The sequence below is a fragment of the Canis lupus genome, chromosome 9 (genome assembly GCF_011100685.1).
Source record: "Canis lupus familiaris isolate Mischka breed German Shepherd chromosome 9, alternate assembly UU_Cfam_GSD_1.0, whole genome shotgun sequence".
Classification (NCBI taxonomy): Eukaryota; Metazoa; Chordata; class Mammalia; order Carnivora; family Canidae; genus Canis; species Canis lupus.
In genome coordinates, this window is record NC_049230.1 from 7,036,828 (window position 1) to 7,056,854 (window position 20,027).

General features: G+C 54.6%; 1 protein-coding gene across 4 annotated transcripts; it reads right to left on the reverse strand.

Annotated features, from left to right (window-relative positions):
- Positions 1-1,364: 1,364 nt before the first annotated feature.
- RPL38 (ribosomal protein L38) lies at positions 1,365-7,868 on the reverse strand. 4 transcript variants are annotated; one of them, XM_038546710.1, is made up of 5 exons: positions 7,744-7,868; positions 7,494-7,533; positions 7,292-7,352; positions 2,812-2,934; positions 1,365-1,436 (listed from the first exon to the last, which is right to left on the reverse strand). In XM_038546710.1, exons 1-5 carry the CDS (start codon positions 7,851-7,853, stop codon positions 1,411-1,413), a joined length of 360 nt encoding a protein of 119 aa, XP_038402638.1. In that variant the 5' UTR covers positions 7,854-7,868; the 3' UTR covers positions 1,365-1,410. The 4 variants fall into 4 exon arrangements, with proteins under 4 accessions (XP_038402638.1, XP_038402639.1, XP_038402641.1 ...); XM_038546711.1 differs by having other exon boundaries at positions 7,728-7,798; XM_038546713.1 differs by having other exon boundaries at positions 7,700-7,775.
- Between the last annotated feature and the right edge of the window lie 12,159 nt (positions 7,869-20,027).

Sequence of the window (20,027 nt, forward strand, 5' to 3'; positions counted from 1 at the left end):
AAAAAAAAAAGCCACCGCAGCTAATTCAGGCACTAGGCTACTTGGGAGGGGATTTTATCCTGTAACCATCTCTAGACCCGCGCTGGAGACCGCTCACTTGGAGTGTGTCGCCACCTGGCGGCCTGTCCAGACATGACCCGCATTCATCTCCAAATTGCCAGGTGCCACAAGGGGACGGAACCGTCACTCTTAGGTCATTCCCCCCTACGATAGACCGAGGTTGTCAATGCCGGATGTGCCACAACCACACGGACACTCGGGCAACGTCGGGAAAGGCAGCCTGGCGGACCCCACTCAGCCGCCTATGAACCAGCCCTGCGCACGGCGCCCGGCCCGTGGAGGCAGCGTTCCCGGTTTCCTCTGCTTAAACCACGTGCACCAAAAGGAGGAGGAGGCCCAACCCCACTGCTTGCCCCTGGAGGGGATTCTATGAGGCGCCGCCTGCTGGCTGTGGGGCACCGTCGCCCGCCATCAAAGCTGATCTCAGGGCCTCTTCTGATAACTGTCCCCTTCTTGATTTTTCCGTGACTCTGGGCAGAGACTTGCAGTTCTTCCCTGGGGCTGGTTATCGGTGCACAGCGCTCAACAGTGAGGTCATTTCTCGGGAGCATGCTAGTTGGCAGGCGGAACCTGGATTCAATCCCCAAGGAGTTGGGGCTGGCTGGGACCTGGGCTGCCTTCATGCTGGGATTTTGGGCCCTTACGAGCAGTGGGCCACTCACACCCCTCACCCTACTGCCATGAGGCCCAGGGTCACACTTCCTGCAAGAACCCTGGTTCCTCCCCAACTTTCACCTGGATTTAACACACTGGTCTTTCAGTCCCAGATCTTGTTCCTGGTTCCTCTTCCCTGGGTGGCCCGCTTTGCTGGGCTAACACTCACCTGCTCTTACCAATCATCTTATCACACCCTAAATGTTCTTAAGCTCCACGTTACCTTGAGCAGCACTTAGGAAACAAAGGGTCTTAGTCTGAATAAAAAGCCTCAGCCTCTCCTACATGGTGGATATGAAGGCAGAGCTCTGTTCGGAGGATGGGATGGCTCAGCCTGTAGCTATTTCCAAGAAGCTAATCAACTCCACCCTGTAACTATCATCTTCATTAATAGGAAGCTCACTTTACCTAATGGACTTTTAAATGCTATGAGGGCATCCTGGGTTACTTCCACAAATATCTCTGTTTCCATCTACTTATTTTCAAACTTAGGCTAAGAGGATGGTTTTATTTGTCCACTGAAGTCACAGCGTAAGATGAGGGATGCAAATAGGTGGCAACCAGGAGCCACCCCCCCCTTGCCCCCGTTCCCACCCAAAGCCATGACCAAGTAATATTTCCCTTCCCACCCTCAAAGACAAAAGACGTTATAAGAATTTTTAAAATTTTAATACAGTTCAAATCAGTGGGCCAGGTTCATTTTAGCTCCTTCACTGCCAAACCTAGAGGAAAAGAGATACAAAAGTGAGTCACCTCGAACATACACATTTTATTTAGTTACTCTTGCTTGTCTGGACTTTGTACTCAAGCTAATAAGGGTGAACAAAACTCAGAAATTAAGCAGAAAATGGTGGTTGTGCTTAAAATATTAAGTTAATTGAAATTGTGAAATCAAGCCTCACATCAGGCTCCATACTGAGCATGGAGCCTGCTTAAGATCCTCAATCTCTGCCCCTCTTGCATGCTCACTCTTAAAAAAGGTGGGGGGCTGGGGTGACTGGGTGATGGGCACTGAGGGGGCACTTGGCGGGATGAGCACTGGGTGTTATGCTATATGTTGGCAAATTGAACTCCAATAAAAAAAATAAAAAAAGAAAAAGAAAAATAAATTTTAAAAAAGGGGAAAAAAATTAAGTTAGCGTTAGGGGTGCCTAGATGGTGCAATGGGTTTAGCATCTGACTCCTGGTTTCCACTCAGGTTGTGATCTCAAGGTTGTGAGATCACGTCCCATGTGGGGCTCCACGCTCAGCAGGGTCTGCTTAGGACTCTCCCTCCCTTTGCCCCCCTCACCCCCACCATGTTTTCTCTCTAAAATAAAGAAACCGGGCAGCCCTGGTGGCGCAGTGGTTTGGCGCCGCCTGCAGCCTGGGGTGTGATCCTAGAGACCCGGGATTGAGTCCCACATCGGGCTCCCTGCGTGGAGCCTACTTCTCCCTCTGTCTGTGTCTCTGCCCCTCTCTCTGTGTGTCTATGAATAAATAAATAAAATCTTAAAAAAAAAATAAAATAAAATAAAGAAACCTTAAGGGAGTAAAACATAAAACCAAGTTAGTGTTTGATCAACAAAAACAACCAAAACACACATTCCCTCTCTCGGCCTTCATGAAGAGCTCTCAAGAAGTTCTTAGAAAGCCAAGCTGCACTGGAGACCTTTCCACTGGAAGCAGCAGCCTCTGAGACCACTCTGCACCCTAGGCCATCTCCCTGCAGTCAGGATGGCTAAACCTAGGCTCATGGCCTACAGTAGTTAATTTTCCAATCTGCAAAACTGAGGATCGGTACCAGCATCTACCTTGTAGGGTTGTGGGGAGAAGGAAGAATTATCCAGAGTAAGTGTTAGCTGTTACTATTCTGGGTCAGAAAAGGACGGACAGGAGTAAAACAAACTGTCCTCTGGCCAGGGAAACATTCTGGTATGGGATGTAAACTCTGAGAACCACAAGTATTCATTCCTTGCACTACCAACAGCAAGAGAGATATTAAGACAAGCTGCAAAATGGACTTTCCTCAATCTGGGGACTACTTAAGAAACGCAACAGTGAAGCACGCACCTTCCACATTTCTGATCAGCCCCCCAGGATTCCAGGCTCGCTTACCTGGGGGCAGAGACTGCTTGAGTTTCTCTGCCTTCTCTTTGTCTGTGATGACCAAAGTATAAAGATATCGGCTGCATCGAACTTTAAACTTCACATTATCCTTATTCTTCTTGATCTTGACGGCTACCAAAGAGACCAGAATTGGCAATTAAAGTTATTGCAGAAAAGCCATCACGCAGTTCACCCATTTTAAATTTATGCAGAAAAGCGGCATTTGTGGCAGCAACCGTGGTCAGGGCTGTGCTTACCTCCCTGTATCGTCCCCTTTGTGGAAACAGAAAACCAGAGGTCCTCTAAGACTTCAATATTTTAGAGTGTCAGAAACCTAGTTCCTTTATATCAGTGTCAGAGCCTAAGACTTAACGGTAACTGGTTTACACACAAAAACATAGGAATCTGCTACATGGAACACCACCCGAGAACATTCTGTATCCATCTTATTATTTTTAAGATTTTATTTATTTGTTCATGAGAGACACAGAGACACAGGCAGAGGGAGAAGCAGGCTCCCAGTGGGGAGCCCAATGCAGGACTTGGGACTCCGATTACCAGACCCTGGGATCACGCCCTGAGCCTAAAGCAGGTGCTCAATTGCTGAGCCACCCAGGCGTCCCTATCCATCTTATTTTTTTAAAGGATTAACAGTACCTCATCAAATGAGGAAGTGGATTATCTGCTCTGATCAAGAACTTTCTACCTCTCTAATTATAGGAATAGGTTCTCCGCCCCTGGGGCAATGGCAACCACTTCCTTTAGGATACCCATCCCCTTGCCCGAGTTATGCGCTAAAGCTTTTCCTTACATTTTAAAACCCATTTTCCAGGCTCTGGCCACTGGAGGACACTGACTTTCCTGAAAGTTAGTTATTTCATGTATCCATCAAAACTCATCTTTAAAGATTTTATGTATTTATTCATGAGACACAGAGAGAGAGAGAGAGAGAGAGGCGGAGACACAGGCAGAGGGAAGCAGGTTCCCTGCAGGGGGCCTGATGTTGGACTTGATCCCAGGACCCCTGGGATCATGCCCCGAGCCAAAGGTAGATGCTCAACCACTAAGCCACCCAGGCGTCACTCATTCTAACTTTAAAAACAGCCATTATTACAAACTCACTAAAGTGCCAATCATGAATCAGGTGGCTAAGGTCCACTCTGAGGCTCCAGCGTCTCAGCCTGTGTGCCTCACCAGACACGCACTCAGCCCTCACAGAAGCAGGGAGATTAACCTAGACTCACAACTCCATCTCTGCTGGAAACTGAAGAAATGAGGCACATCACAGGAGAAAGCACTCAAGCCTGCCCAAGGCCATGGCTGCCTCAGCTTGTTTTAGTAAATTCAACAAACTGGGTATTCATTCAAATCAACCTGTTTTGCTATCTTAACATTCCTCTTAAAGCTAAGTGCACTGCATGGCCCCTAGCAGCTGGCGGACGCCTATCAATTAAGTTGAACATTTGTAAGGGAAGACATATGGAGCTCTTAAAAGAAAAAGCTTTATCCCACACCACCGTACTGCGCAGTACTTCACTTAGCAGAAACAAGGAATCTGTACGCCAATGTTCAAGGGACCAGGATTCGAAATAGCCAAAAGGTAGAAACCACCCAAATGTCCACGCTGGATGAACAAGCTGTGGCACACCCGCATGATGGAGTATTTGGCCTTAAAAAGGAAACTGACAAATGCTTCACAACACGGATGAACCCCAAGACCCTGGCTAGATGAAGCCAGCCAGTCATGCAAGGACAAACACTGATTTCCTTCACTGGAGCATCTCGAGCAGTCAGATCCACAAAGCAAGCAGAATGGAGGAAGCCGGGCACTGGAGGGAGAGGATGGCGAGTTAGTGTTTGAGTGTAGTTTCAGTTTTGCAAGGTCACAAGTTCAGAAAATGTAGCTCGAAAGGTCCCTAGTGCCAGTGGACTGTACACCTAAGTGAGGCTTGTGTTATGCCTATTTATAATTATGAATGTTTTGAAATGCTGACTCAACAAACACTGAGCACTCTACGGTGTCCACAGGACCATAACCCCGGACCCTCACAGGCCACTCGGTCTAAAATCAGGATCCTGAATTCCAGTTCTTCTTCATAGTGAGGAGTCTCAAGGGTCCTTAAGATGTGAGCCTTGCACCAATACCTGGGACAGATGCTATTATCAGCCCCCCTTCAATGGAGGAAAAAGGTAGTGTTGTGTTTACATGTGTTGAGGACAGCTACCTGACAGGATTAGGATTGGAGCCAGGCAGTGACCCCAATGTCCCCAGTCTGAACGAGACAGTCACAATAACCTCTTTATAGCACGACAGTGTCACTGGTCTCTGAAGAATCGGACAGGGCATGGGACGCCTGGGTGACTTAGTGGTTAAGCGTCTGTCTTCGGCTCAGGTCATGATCCTAGGGTCCCGGGATCGAGTCCCACATCAGGTTCCCCGCAGGGAGCCTGCTTCTCCCTCTGTGTTTCTGCCTGTCTGTCTCTCTCATGAATAAATAAATAAAAATCTTAAAAAAAAAAAAAAAAAAAGAATTGGACAGGGCAGATGCTCCTACCTGTTCCCACAGATGACAACCAAACAGCCCTAGAGGATCACAGGCAGAGGGACACTAATAGGACCCTCCGCATCCCCGTGAACCAACTACAGCGCTCTCCCCACGCTCCCACCACTTCATCCTTCCACTGACAGAGCATTAGGGCCTTGGCCACCTCAAGCTGTCAGCAGAACACGGCTCTACTTTCACAAATGACTGATGTTCTCTTGATGACACATCTGTGAGCAGGAAAGGAAGCTTTAAGGAGCATTTGATGTGGCAGCAAATGAAGACTATGGACTACCCAGCCCCCCATGTGAATTCAAGATCTACACAGTACGAGGCATGAGCCCCCCTCCCACCAGGGGTGCACCAGTGAGAACACAGGGCACCGGGGGCTGGTACTTGATCCACCCAAAGCTTGCTGCTGTAGGCTTCTGATGCATCGTCCCCTTTTCCTTATTCATGGGCGAGGGAAACTAACTCCTACAGCTCCCTGTGCGGGGCCTGTATCAGGAGAAGCGGGCCTAGAACCCATCGCGGCACCAAGGTCAGGGTTCCCGGACGTGCGTTTCCAGACTTGCACCTAGTTAAGGACTCTGCTCGGACCATGTACCTTTTCTGAAATAAGGATGGATTAAAAAATGCTCACAACTAAAAAAAAATGCTCACAATGAAGAAGGGAACACAGTACTCAACAAAGTTCTTTCTTCTGGGAAACAGGAGAAAATCCCTGGTCTTGGCAGCCAGGCATAGGCTTCAACAGCCGCCCTCGGTCTGATACTCCGGAAATGAGGGTCTGGGGGTAAAGGTCTAGGAAGGAACTGGAGGGAGGTCTAGGACAGGGACGGTGTGTGTGTGTGTCCAGGGTTAGGTTAGGGACCAGAGGAAGGACTGCGGGAAGGTCTAGGGCATGGCCAGGGTGGGGGTCCCAAGGTGGAGATGGGGTGAAATCTAGAGTGCGATGGAGAGGTCCAGGGTTAGGGAACAGGGAAGGACTGCGGGAAAGGTCTAGGGTAGGGATGCTGTGAGATTGGGGGGGGGGGGGGGGGGGGGGGCAGAGTTATAGACCAGGGGAGGGACCTGGGAAGGTGCAGGGTTATGGATCAGGGAAGGACCAGGGTAGGGATGCTGTGAGATTGGGGGGAGGGGGGGGGGCAGAGTTACAGACCAGGGAGGGGAGGGACTGCAAGAAGGTGCAGGGTTAGGGAGCAGGGAAGCACCAGGGTAGGGATGCTGCGAGATGGGGGAGGGGGGGCAGAGTTACAGACCAGAGGAGGGACGCGGGAAGGTGCAAGGTTAGGGAGCAGGGAAGGTGTGGGGTAGGGATGCTGAGGGATTGGCGGGGGGGGCGGCAGTTACAGACCAGGGGAGGGACCCGGGAAGGTGCAGGGTTATGGATCAGGGAAGGACCAGGGTAGGGATGCTGTGAGATTGGGGGGGGAGGGGGGGGCAGAGTTACAGACCAGGGAGGGGAGGGACTGCAAGAAGGTGCAGGGTTAGGGAGCAGGGAAGCACCAGGGTAGGGATGCTGCGAGATGGGGGAGGGGGGGCAGAGTTACAGACCAGAGGAGGGACGCGGGAAGGTGCAAGGTTAGGGAGCAGGGAAGGTGTGGGGTAGGGATGCTGAGGGATTGGCGGGGGGGGCGGCAGTTACAGACCAGGGGAGGGACCCGGGAAGGTGCAGGGTTAGGGAGCAGGGAAGGACCAGGGTAGGGATGCTGCGAGATGGGGGGGGGGGGGGGGGGGGGGGCAGAGTTACAGACCAGGGGAGGGACGCGGGAAGGTGCAAGGTTAGGGAGCAGGGAAGGTGTGGGGTAGGGATGCTGCGAGATGGGGCGGGGGGCAGAGTTACAGACCAGGGGAGGGACGCGGGAAGGACCAGGGTAGGGATGCCGGGGCGGGCGGGGGGCAGAGTTACAGACCAGGGCCGCACGCCCGGGCCGACCACTTACATTTGGCGTCCTTCCGCCGGGCCGTCAGCAGGAAGTCCTTGATTTCCTCGATTTTGCGAGGCTGCAACGCAAAGCCAGCGCTGGTGAGCCGCGCGGACGCCGCTTCCGGCCGTGACCCGAGCACCGCCACCAGCTCCTCACGGGAACCGGGGGCCCCCGCCCCCCGCCCTCCCCGAGGGGGTCCAGCGCGGGCCACACTCACCATGGCAACGGGGTCGCGGGGGTCAGCGCGCGGCCGGCACCTGCGGGGACACCGACGTCGGCGTCAGCGGGGCGCGGGGAGCGGCCACGACCCCGCTTCTCCTCCCCTCCCCCCGCCGAAATGCCCCGGCCGCCGCGCTCCAGCCTCCTTCCCCGCACCCGCGGCCCACGCCCGGGGCCCCCAGGCCTCACCCACTCGCGGATTACCCCGGATGGCCCCCCAGGCTCCCTTTACCCGCAGAGACACTCACGGCAGGCGGCAGGAATGGAGAACGGAAGAGAGCGAGACTTCCGTTTCCGGGCGGTTAACCCCGCCCTCGAAGGAAACCGGGTACGGTGTCTGCCGAGGGTCTAGAATCATGATGGCGTTCGTCCTTTCCCATGGCAGCGCCTCTGCCCCCTACTGGCCGAGACTAATAGTGCCGACCAGGAAGAAAATGCTGGGCCGCCTCCCTCCCCGCTGCCCTTCCCTCCACTGTCTTTTCCTTCCCCGTCCCCAGCCCCCTCCTCCGCTTTGCTAGGCTTGATCTCACATCCGGTTTAAAGACCCAACACTTATTATCCACCACTCTCTTTAGACGTGTGCACTGAGCATCTTTTGCAGAGATTTTTCTTTTTCGCATTTAAATAAAGGGATCCCCCCTGTGTGCATTTGTGAGCCTCTCTGTAGGGCTTTCTCCTATTTCCTTGTGGTCACCTTTTCTGCAGACCTCTAACCTGTCCCGAGCGAGCAAGGTCCTCTTTTCCACTTGCCTCTTCCAGTTCCTTTAAGAACAGGTGTGCATAAGGGTAAATTAATACCTCCCAGTCGCTGACATTCATGGGGCACTTAAATGGGGCATCTATCCCCTGGGGTCTCCCATCTCCAGGGGCACCGGGGAGAGGCGGCTCTTGTCTTCACCCCAATTTTGCCCGCCGGGGAGAAGGAAGGCTTGTCCTTGCAGGAAGGGGTGAAGCCGGGATTGGAGCCCACAGAGGGCAGATCCCAGGCCCCGGCTCCTGGCGGCTGCTTTGGGACCCGGTGCACCAGACCCGGGCTGGCAGCTCTGGGAAGGCAGCGGTGCCTTTGCCCCTTGGGTTCGGGTCCCCCCAGCTCCATACCGTGTCTGGATTGTTTTCTCCACAAGCATTCACCCTCTGCTCTCGCACAAGCGTCTTTTCAGGCGGGCTCCGGGAAACCCGAGGTTATCGATTTTACTTTTATCTCCCCCTTTGATTTCTAAGTTTCGATCTCTCTACAAACGTCTACGTTTGATTCTATTTGTCCCCCCCCCCCAGTTTAATAACTGCACAACAGGATGTAATTGCCGCGTGTTTATCATCACCCGGCGGCCCACCCGAAGAGATGGACCGCCTCGCCGTGAACTTTACACTGACCTCACTCTTCTCCATCCCTCCTTCCTTCCCTCCCTCCCTTCCCTTAGAGGGTCCCAGCTGGAGCATCTTCCTAGACTTACTGGGGATTCAGGGAGGGATGAACCGGCTGTCCTTGCCCCAGGGAGGTCACAAAGTGCTCCGACGGTGTAGGGAGCCTCTTAAAAGAAGCCGAGCTGTGTGTGTCTAACTCCAGATCCATCTGGATGTCAACAGTAGGAAATGTTCATGGGGAGGAGCCTAACTTTACCTTGCCTGAAGGTCGGGGTCCAGTCTGGGAATCATGGGGCCCTCAGCTCTGACCCGAGAAAAACATCCCCAAACTCCACAGCCTGATTTTGCCAGTCGTCCTCCATCCCAGGCTGAGGATTTTCTGGCCTTTTGTTCTCCGAGGCTCAGCCACAGGCAGCCAGCCACCCTTCCAGGTGGTTCCAGGCGCTTGCTTGTGCTGTCCCTACTGATACTAAGTCCTGCCCAGCTTCCACTCCCCCTACGGCAGGACCCTTCACCTCCACTGCCTGTCACTTATCACTCCTGCAGCAGGTCCTTGCACACACCTCCTGATAAACTGTGTGACAGTTTGAACTTTGGAGACATCTGTGCTGACTTTTCTTTGAAGATAAGAATGGGGCTCAGCGTTCTGTTGATAACTCTGGAGATTTTATCTATCTATCATCAATCAATCAATCAATCATCTGGTAGGTACTCCTTGCTGACGTTGATGTGGGAAACAAAGGCAGAAGAGAAATTATTACATGTCCTCGCTACCTACAGCCCATTGACAAGTCCACAAAACAGGCAGAGTGACCTTCCTCTAGGGACGCAGCTGCCTCGATGCTAATACTTTGCTATAGGGCAAAAGGCAATCTTGGCCTGACCCCCAGGATCCTGTAAGTCTACTTTATTATTTTTTTTAAATTTTTTTTCTTTTTCTTTTCCTGTAAGTCTACTTTAACACACAAAAATTCCTTTAGAAATTTCCTTGAGGGGCGCCTGGGTGACTCAGTGGTTGAGCATCTGCCTTCTGCTCAGGTCTCGATCCCGGGGTCCAGGGATCGAGTCCCTCATCGGGTTCCCCACAGGGAGCCTGCTTCTCCCCACGCCTATGTCTCAGCCTCTCTCTGTGTGTATCTCATGAATAAATACATTAAAAAGAGAAATTTTATTTCCACCCCGCCTCCCCGCAAGATAAATATTGGCAATCATCCCCCAAGCATATGACCCACCCATATACATTGGAAGGGTCTCATGACTAGGGTTTTATTAGACGGCAATAAAGGACCCTTTCCCAACAATACGTGGCCCCCTCAAGGTCCTGGAAGGTCCAGGCTTGGCTCCTTCATGTACTTGCTTCTAGTGCGAAGTGTGTGGGGTGATATGACCTCTCTCCTTCCTCATGGGGCTTCTATGAAGGCTCCATGGGATACATGAAAAACTTAAGGCCCAGGCGGTCCAGATCGGCTCCAGGAGGTCTGCAAACAGCCCCAGGCTCTGGATGTAGTGCCCGACAGTGGCCGGAAGGCGGCACCAAGGCCCTGCCTGGACATGGAAATTAAATGCTCCTGTGCCTTCCAGAATTGGGGGCTGCGAGTACTCATATAAGTGACAAGGAATGTGTGCACGGTATTTCATCCCTGATGGGGTGCTTTCGTATCTACTATCTCATTTAATAACCTCCAGGAGGCACCTGCCTTTGGCTGCTGGCGGGACTGGCCCTCAAGACACCTTGGGGCAGGGGTGGGGGATACAGGGGGGTGTTTGTATTAAACCCTGTGGGTTTTCAGCGGGGCGGGGGGTAGTTTGCAGTCCCTCTGGCTGAACCCGGTTACCTGGGAAAAGGATGGGGAGACAGGGAAGGAGCCCAGGGTGGGCACTGGGGCTGGTGCTTCTTGGAGGGGGTCCCATGATGGCGAGACTATAGGAATGTGAGAGACCCCCTCCTCCAGCACCCACCACCCTCAAGTCGGAGAGAACCTCAGGGGCCCTGACCCGAAAGCCACAGAGCAAGACTGGTCAGACTGGAACAGGATCTCTCAAACTGGGCGCCACACACCTTTGGGCCTGGCTCATGCTCCGCAGGGGCGGGCGTCTCGCCGATCGTTCTAGGAGGGTTAGCAGTCCCTGCCCCCCGCCCCCACCAGACACCAGACCCCCACGACCCTGACGAACAAGCGCATCCCCAGACATGGCCAGACGTCCCCTGGCGGCAAAATCGCTTCTTGTTGAGGGCCACCGGCCTAGAAGGACAAGACCAGGAGAATATTCATTATTATGATGGGTGTCTGGTCCCCCTGGGCCTGTGGCCAGGTTGCTTCTGGGCACAGCCCACTATCTTTGACCCCACGGTCACTTCTCGTTTTTTTTTTTTTTTTTTAAAGCTTTAATTTATTTATTTATGAGACACACACACACACACACACACACACATACACACACAGAGACAGAGGCAGAGACACAGGCAGAGGGAGAAGCAGGCTCCATGCAGGGAGCCCGACTGGATCCCGGGACTCCAGGATCACATCCTGGGCAGAAGGCAGGGGCTAAACCGCTGAGCGGCCCAGGGATCCCCCTGACTTCTCGTTCTGGAGGCTAGCCCTTTGTCTGGGCTGCTCCAAGGATCAGCCTCCTCTGCTGCCTGCCTGGGGCTCTGGCCGGCTGGCAGGGCGGGGTGTCAGGGGGGCGCGGGGAACACAGGGCAGCCCCAGGGGCCGGAAGCTCACAAAAGTAGGAAGAGGATTCTCCTCCTCAGTGGGTTGGAGGCCTGGTGTAGGGGTGGGTGGGGTGGGAGAAAGGGCTCTCGGCCCCCCACCCCGCGCCCCGACCTTAAGGGGTGCGTAAGGGGGTGAAGGGCCACCTGCCCCGGGAGCTCACGGATGAAATGGATTCCAGCCAGTTCCCGGGAGGCCGCTGTCAGCCAGGCCCTGTGCGGGGCGCTTTCCCTGTCACAGCGACATCCTTTCGGCCCAGCTTTGTGCCAGGCCCCTGCAGGTGTGACAACACAGATCCCGCCGATCTGTCTGCATCTCAAGGGACTCCCAGACTGGCGCGGGCGGTGGTGGTAAGTGCAGTCTGTGCTCCTCATGGTGGGACCAGGAGGGGGCCCTGGGCGGGGTGGGGCAGGGGCGGGCGCTGATCCAGGCTGGGGATGGGGCGGCCCCAGGGAAATCCTCCAGGAGGAAGGCACCATGACGCTGATTCACAAGGGAAAGGAGCCCCCCCTCCGCCTCCGGCCCCGTTGCAGCCTCAGATCAGCCTGCCAGAATGTGCAAACCCTCAAGGCAGATGAATTCCAGGAGGGCTGGAAGGAAGAGGCGATCAGACTGGGTGGCATCAATCCAAGAGGTCTTCCTGGACGAGGCATTGGGATATAGGATGGGAAGAAAGGTGTTTCGGGACGCCTGGGTGGCTCAGTCGGTTAAGCATCCAATTCTTGATCTCAGCTCCAGTCTGATCTCAGGGTCATGTGTTCAAGCCCCACATTGGGTTCCACGCTGGAATGGGAGCCTAGACAAGAAAACAACAGCAACAACAACAACTATTTCTGGAGACAGTCTCAGGTTCAGATCCTGTGTCTGGCTGGGAGACGTAGAGCCTCGGCGGCATCTCTGAGCCTCGGTCTCGCTGTGGAGGGGCACCCTGCGCTCCTGCCAAGCCTCCTGGGCCACCGCGCCAATTTTGCGCAACCTGCACAACCGTCTGCGGCTGCCCTGCTTATGAGAAACCAGAAGACACGAGGAACAGAAAGTGCTTAGCCCAGCAGCTGGCTCTGGAACCGTGAGTTGAATGCGATCCCAGGCAGGAGCTGCCAGCGGATTTGCAGAGCCACCACCTGGGGCAGAGCAGGCCAGGCCGAGGGCCGGGCGTCCCTCCCTCCCCAGGGCTGGCGGGCGAGGCAGGTGGAGGAGGGCACCCCTCGGAAAGCCGGCCTGGGCTTCTCTGGCGGGAGCCCCGCCCGATGACACCTCCTCACCCCCACCCCCCTCGCACGGGCCCCTCAGTCTGCGAACCGCTTCCATGGTGTCCAATCCGCTACCGTAAAAAGGAGAGATTAGGTGCCATCCGCTGCTGAAGAAAATGATACCGGGCAGAGGGGAATCCATCTTGAGCGTAAAGGACAGTCACCCCCCCTATATATCAACGTGTGCAGGGGTGAGGGGACGTGGGAGTAAGAGAGAGAAAGGGCACAGTCCCTTCAAAGTGAGGGACAGGGGCCAGCCTATCGGCTTGTATGTATCTTGCATTATGCAGCGGGAGAGAGAAAATCCATGGAGCTGTCAGCAGCTCAATGCATTCACACTGCAGACGTCCCCATCTCCATCTCGGGATGCTCCAGACGGATGCTCCAAATTAAAAACCAGGGGAGGGGGAGAGGGGCTGAAGGGGTGGGAGATAAACACCCTGACAGACCAGAGGGAAGGAAGGAATGCAACTGAGGATCTGGGAAAATTAAAGTCCATAAATCCTGAGGCTCAGGGAGCGTCCTGGGTGCGAGTGATGGGAGACCCTGGGTCTGGGGCCCCCTCTGCCAGGTGGGAGTCCCCAGGGGGGATGGGGGGTGTGGGCAGGCCTCTCAGAGGCCTCCTCCTCTGAAGGAGCTGGTGGTGAGTGGGGGGAGGAGCATGAGGGTGGGGGAAGCAGAGAGACGTGGATGATGCCCTTATAACCTGGGGTGGGGGTGTGGGGGGGTGTGAGGGGTCCTCTGAGTGGGGGGCAGGTCTGTGGATGGTAGGAGCTGCACAGAGGCAGTGGGCAGTGCTTTGCTCCCTAATTGCTCCCTCCCATGAAGCTCTGGCCTCTGCTCATCATTCCCTAGGTGGTGCCCACATCCCCTCCTGTCCCTGTCTGTTTGTCTGGCTCTTGCTGTCTGTGAGTCCACGTCCTGCCCTGCTTTTCCGGCAGCTTCAGAGATGGTTGCCTTCTGCCCCCCTCTCATCAGGGGCTGGGGGCTGGTTCAGTCCCTTCTTCTGGCCCTTGGATGGCAAGCTCATGGGGGAGCCCGAGGATGTCCGTCCGCATGTCCTTCCAGAGCGGGCCAGCTGCCGTGCACACTGCTAGAAGGGCATGAGCTAGCGGGCCAAGGGCCTGCCTGTCCCCACCCACCCATCCATGCTCCCCACCACCCCCAAGACCCACCTGCCCAGGGAGGGTCGACAGAAGAGAAACCCAGAGCCAGCCCCATGGGGGGTGTGGGAGGCCGACAGGTGCCGGCTCCAGGGGAGACCCGCTTCCCACCACTCCATCCCCACCCCCACCTTTACATCCTTCTCGGTCCTGACAGGAAACAGGTGCAGCACTGGGTGACTGGAGGATAATTTTAATAAAGGAACTGGCTTTGAAGGCGTGGGCAGGTGCATGAAGGAGGGAGGCAGGTGGGAGGGGGTGTCACCTTTCCAGAGATGGGGCTGTGGGGAGGATAGGGCTGCGTGACTGGGGCTCAGACCTTCAGTGGAGCTCCAGCCAAAGGACGAGCTCAACCCAGCAACCTCTCAGGAAGAGCTGGAGAATGAATCGCTTGAGCTCTCTCTCTGTCCTCTCCCTGGTCCTCCTTCCCTCTCTCTCTCTCTAGACTCCTGCCAGGGCACCCCATTGGCCGAACCAAACAGGGTCATGGTGGTCTCCCTTGGGGCATGGAGCAGGGTGGAGGTGTTGATTCAGAGACAGTGGGAGATACCCCGTCCACTAGTTCTCCCCACAGAGGGTCTGCTTCCACCCTGGGGTGGCCTTATGACCTATGGCCTTGTCACCATGGGTCTTTTTCATGGTCCAGGACAGAGACGTTCCCCAGGGCTCAGAAGGCTGTCTTCTTTCCTGCGCATCACCCAAACAAGTCCCCATGTTCTTGATCCCCCAAACCCAGGCCAGGTATCCAGGTTAATGTGTGTGTCAACAGGTGCAGACTTACTTATTCTGTGCACAGGTAAGCCCACATACGTGCATCCTGTGCACAGGTGAGCCCACCCGTGTGCATGCTGCACACAAGTGAGCCCACACACATGCATCCTGTGCACAGGTGAGCCCACCCGTGTGCATCCTGTGTGCAGGTGAGTCCGCATACATGCGTCCTGCACACAGGTGAGCCCATCTGCATGCGTCCTGCACACAGGTGAGGCTGCATGCACGCACAGCCACACAGCCACCTGTGCTTCCAGAGAAACAGGTCCAAAGCTTCACGGTGTTACGTCACCCAGGACAAGTTCTACCAATTAAACTGGTGACCGCGTTTCCAAAAGCAATTACTGGACGGCTGCAATGCCTCCCAAGGGGAGGAGATTACAGAGAGCGCTCAAGGCTGCTGCGTGGCTGGAAGCAGGGGCTCCAGGGGTCTGTGGGCTGCCTGTGTCTGAGGACCACGTGCACGTGTACCTGCCTCAGAGCACGTGCGTGAGCTCCGCCCCCCCGCCCCCCGCAGAGGAAGCCAGAACTGGGGAAGGGAGATGCCAGGGTTGTAGCCACGGAGGCTGGCAGCCCCACAGCTAGGGTGGGAACTGGGTCACTATTCCCACATCCTCCCTGGATCCTTCTCTGGGGTTTGCAAACAGGGAGAGAACCAGTCTGTACAAAGTCAGACTCGATCCCAAGGGTTTGGGGAAGGGGCATGCCTGCTTGTGAGCAAGGAGAAGCAAAGTGGCAGGGGTGCCCACCGAGAGAAGCCTTTGCCACTGCCTCCTCCTGGGAGGCTCCCCGCAGCCACACCACTCCCTGCTGCCTCCGGGATGGCAGCGTCTTTGGAGAAGGAAGGGTGGAGGCAGAAGGGGCCCCGGCGACCGTCCTGCCTGGCTAAGTCTCTGGGAAGGGGGCTCTCCCCGGGGGCTGCGGCCCACGTCCTGGGGTGACTGTTTCCTCACCAATTCCACTGCTCTCAGAGCCCTGGTGGAGGGGACATGGCAGTTCCTTCACTCTGTCCTTCCCTCTGGGGGACACCTGGGTGGCTCTGTGGTTTAGCATCCCCCTTAGGCTCAGGTCATGATCCTGGGGTCCTGCGATCCAGTCCTGCATCGGGCTCCCAGCATGGAGCCTGCTTCTCCCTCTGCCTGTGTCTCTGCCTCTCTCTCTCTCTCTGTGTCTCTCATGAGTAAATAAATAAAATCTAAGACAAATAAACAAACAAACAAACTTCCCTTTGAGCCCTTGCTGGACGGGCTGATCTATTAGTGGAGCAAGATAGGTGCAGTTGGCCTGTTAACTGTATCTTCATCCCAGACCTCCAGGGAGAGGGTCTGAGTGGCCGCAGTCCATGGTCAACATGGCCCAACCCTTGAATTTAACCTTCTAAGAGCAGAGGCCTGGGTGGGACCAGAAGAGCCTGGGTATGTGTGTGGCTGACTGGTATGACCACATGAGACCCGGAGAGGAGGCCTGGTGGGACAGCCATGAATGAGGAACTCTCCCTGTGGCTTCAGGAAGACCAGGGAACAAGAGCTACCACTGTGTTGACTGCCTAGTAGGCATCAGATGCCATACCAGCTGGTCCATGAAGATCATCTCCTATAATCCTTACAATAACACCCCCCCACCCCCCGTGAGGCAGGATTCCAATCCCCATTTTACTGATGAGGCCTCTGAAGCACAGAGAGGTTAAGCTACTTGCCCAAGGCCATACAGCTAGTAATTAGAGGACCAAAGGATGCCTCATTGCTTGGGCCTGGAGTGTTCCCTTGTGGAAAGCCTTTTGCCTTTCTCTCCAAGGACTGGGTGGGTCACAGTTGCTAAAGAAGGGCCAAAACTGAGATGACTCATTTAATCTGCAAATATTTGTCGAGCGCCTCATCTGCACAGGGACTGAGGTTCTAGAGATGCACAGACATGGACACATTTTTCTTTTTTTTGTCCTCATGGTGCTAGCCCTCCAGCCTGGGAGATGGGCTTTCTGCCCTGTGCCCTTCTCAGAGCCAGCTCCGCAGCTCCTGCTGAGGGGGTGGGGGTGGCTGTGCCCTGCTCCCCATGACTGTGTGACTGCCCCCCATGGCCTCAGATAACTGTACTAACCCGGGGACAATCTTGGGTTTGGAATTAAAATCGAGAGGCTCTAGTGTGTGGTGGATTGTTCTGGGATTTCATGCAAATGAGCAGGCAAAGGCCCCTTCTTTGATGGGGGGAAGGCACAGAACTTTCTGCCCCAGGTACGGTGAGGTCCCCTCCCCACATTCCCACCTTTTCCTGCAGCTGGTTTGAATTGCTTCCCACTTTTGGAAATGGAATAATCCTTAAGGTAGAGGTCGTGGTTGGGGCATGTGATCCCCCTACTGCAGGAACACAGGAGAGGGGACTGGGCTCCTGCCTCGGGACCTCAGCAAGTGTATAGGATCTCAGCAGGCTGAGAAGAGAGGCAGGAGGCTTTTTAGGGACTGAGAGGAGAACCCAGCAGAGGGAACAGTACATACAAAGATGGGGAGAGACTCATGACATGCCCAAGGGCCTTCTGATATGGGTATGCTGGCAGTTTAAAATCTGGCTTTCTTCTTTGTTTTCTTAAGATTTTATTTATTTGAGAGAGAGAGAGAGAGTGAGCGAAAGAGCGCGCAGAAGTAGAGGGAGCAGCAGAGGGAGCACCAGGCTTCCCACTGAGCAGAGAGCCTAATGTGGGGCTCTATCCCAGGACGCTGGGATCCTGACCTGAGCCGAAGGCAGATGCTAAACCAACTGAGCCAGCCAGGTGCCCCTAAAATCTGGCTTTCTGACAAAAAAAGTTCTTAATTTGTAGCATTTGCCAGTTCCTACGGTGCAAGTGCTCCCCCTGTAGCTGATTCCCAACTGTCTGTGTGAGGTCGACTTTTGAATGTGTAGCAAGCAGCTTTCACGAGCAGCAGGGCACGCATCGGGTCATGTGCCATTGCCTGAATGGGGGGGGTGTGGGGGGGCATGTGGGAGGATAGGTGGGGAGGACGAGGAGGAGGATTGAGACAGGATCAGGAAGGGTTTTGAAGGTCACATTTGGGAGTTTGAGCTTCCATTCGGGGTGGCGGAAGCCCAGGCCCTGACTGGGTGACAGTGGGTGTGTGGGAAGCAGCAGCTGGAGGCTTTCTGCTGTCCTCCGGCCTGGCCTTTCTTTAAATTGGTCCCCTGAACCACCCCCAGAGGGTCTGAGCCGGGTATTAGGCCTGGAAAGGGGTGTACAGAATGTGAGGTGCATTCTTTTCTGATGAAGAGGGAGAAGAGGAGCCCTAACTCACCCCCAGCCAGCCGCACCTTGGGGCCATTCCTCATCTTAATGAGCCCATCCAAATCTCGTTTGCTAATGAGAGATTTAATGGTCACAAACTGACAGGCGAGACAGAGAGTGGGGACGGGAAGGTCGTTCTGAAGAGGAGCGTGTAGCTAAGTGCCATCTCCCACCTGCCCACCCGGTGCCGGCCCAGAGTGGGCGAGGGGTGCGAAACAGGGATTGGCTTGACCTCACCTCCACCCGGGGCTCCCGGCTGGCCCCGCGGGCCAGCACCGCGCACAGGGCACAGCTCTGTTCGGCGCTACCACCCTCTGCAATGTCCTCCATGCTCCTTGTGCACCCTGGTTTTCCAAGGCTCAGAGGGGAGGTCACTTCCCCCTGGAAACCTTGCACGCAGCCCCACATGGGTGAGGGCCCACGACGTCTTCATGCCAACTTTTGCACAGTCTCGTAGCACCTATGTCAAGGTGCTAAAATGCTACCTTTCCCTGGCTGTTTTCCCTACTGGTTTGTAAGCACCTTGAGTGGATACTGGATACTGACCACATGCCCAGCACTGTGCAAGCCATGAGAGAGTCTCTTGAGAAATGAATAAATGGATGGACCAGTGAATAAGTGAGTAGACAGAGGAGCTGGGGAAAGAATGCATGAATTCTGTGTTAGATGAATCAATCAATGGATATAGAATCATGGCCAGGCAATGGAAAGGGTGGGTAAGGATTTGGATGCAAAAGAAATATCCCATCCCTTAGGTGGCATACACAAGACAGACAGGGATATCAGAACAGAGATTTCCAGAAATCTCCAAATCCACTCCCCCATTCTTCCATCATACAGGTCAACCCACAATAACAACTACACATTCCAGCATTCTTTGCAGTTAACTATGCCCATGTGTCTACCTTGTAGCCAGTGGGGTATAAGGAGAAGTGGCCCTTCTCCTGCCCTTCTCCTTCTGTTCCTCCTTCCTGTTGGTTGAACTATGGGGGGTGATGGCTGGAGTTGGACTTGGAAGCCAGCCAGCTGGGAGCAACATGTCAGAAGAAGGGTGAGTCTTGGGAGGACTGTGCAGAGCAGATCTCGACCAGCCCTGGGTTGCAATGGGAGAGGGAAATTAGCCTCTAACTCTTTTTTCCGTTATTTTAGGTTTCAACGATCAACTGAATCTAATCCTAAGTAATCTATGTACCACTGTGAAAGAGAGGCCCAAACATAAAAGTAAAGAGCAAACCAGCACAGTGCAGAGCATGGAAGCCAGCGCTGAGCAGGCTGCCTGAGGTTAATCCAGGGGGGCATCGAGGCTAGATCTTGAAGGGGGAGGAGGCACATGAGGAGTAGTGTGGTGCAGTAATTGTTGGAATGGTGACTGGGCTCCCAAATCCTGGGCTCCTTCCTTCCTCCAGCCTGGAAGACCTGCTTGCATCTTGTTCTGTGGTCAGCATCCTGGGAAAGAGGAAGGTACCTGGCCACGGCTGCCGGGCCAGGGCAGCCAGGAATCCTTGCTGGAGCTTGGGACATAGAGAAGACCAGAGACCCGTGAGTGCAGCTCTGGTCTGCAGCAAAGAGCACTGGACAGGGAGTCAGATTGTGTCAGATTGCTGGGTGTGGGTGTTTTCTCCACTTCCTCTCCCGTGTTGGAAGGCCCTCAGTCGGCCATGGCTGGCTGCTGGGTTGTTTGTGGGGCAATTCCTCAGGCTGGGACTGGGGGGGCCTGTAGATGTGAGGCTGGCTCAGGATGGGACATCTTCCTGTGGCCTGGTTCTGGGAATCTGTAGAGCTTGGAGAGCAGGCTCCGATGGTAGGTGTGGAAGGCGGAATTCTAAGATGACTCCATTGACCCACACTATTGTATGATCCTCTTCCCTGGAGCATGGCTTGGACCTATGACTTCCTTCTAACCCATAGACTATGGCAAAGGTGAAGGTATTTTGCAGATGTAATTAAGGTCTCTCTAAACAGCTAACTTTAAGTTTATTAAAATGGAGATTACCCTGGGTG

Bases quoted from the DNA above. Each gene is read 5' to 3' on its own strand.
- RPL38 (XM_038546710.1), bottom strand. From the start codon at position 7,853: ATGATTCTAGACCCTCGGCAGACACCGTACCCGGTTTCCTTCGAGGGC. The intron at 2,935-7,291 runs GTAAGTGGTCGG...TCTCTTTGGTAG, and splicing joins CCGGCGGAAGGACGCCAAAT to CCGTCAAGATCAAGAAGAAT. The intron at 1,437-2,811 runs GTAAGCGAGCCT...CTTTTCCTCTAG, and splicing joins CAAGCAGTCTCTGCCCCCAG to GTTTGGCAGTGAAGGAGCTA.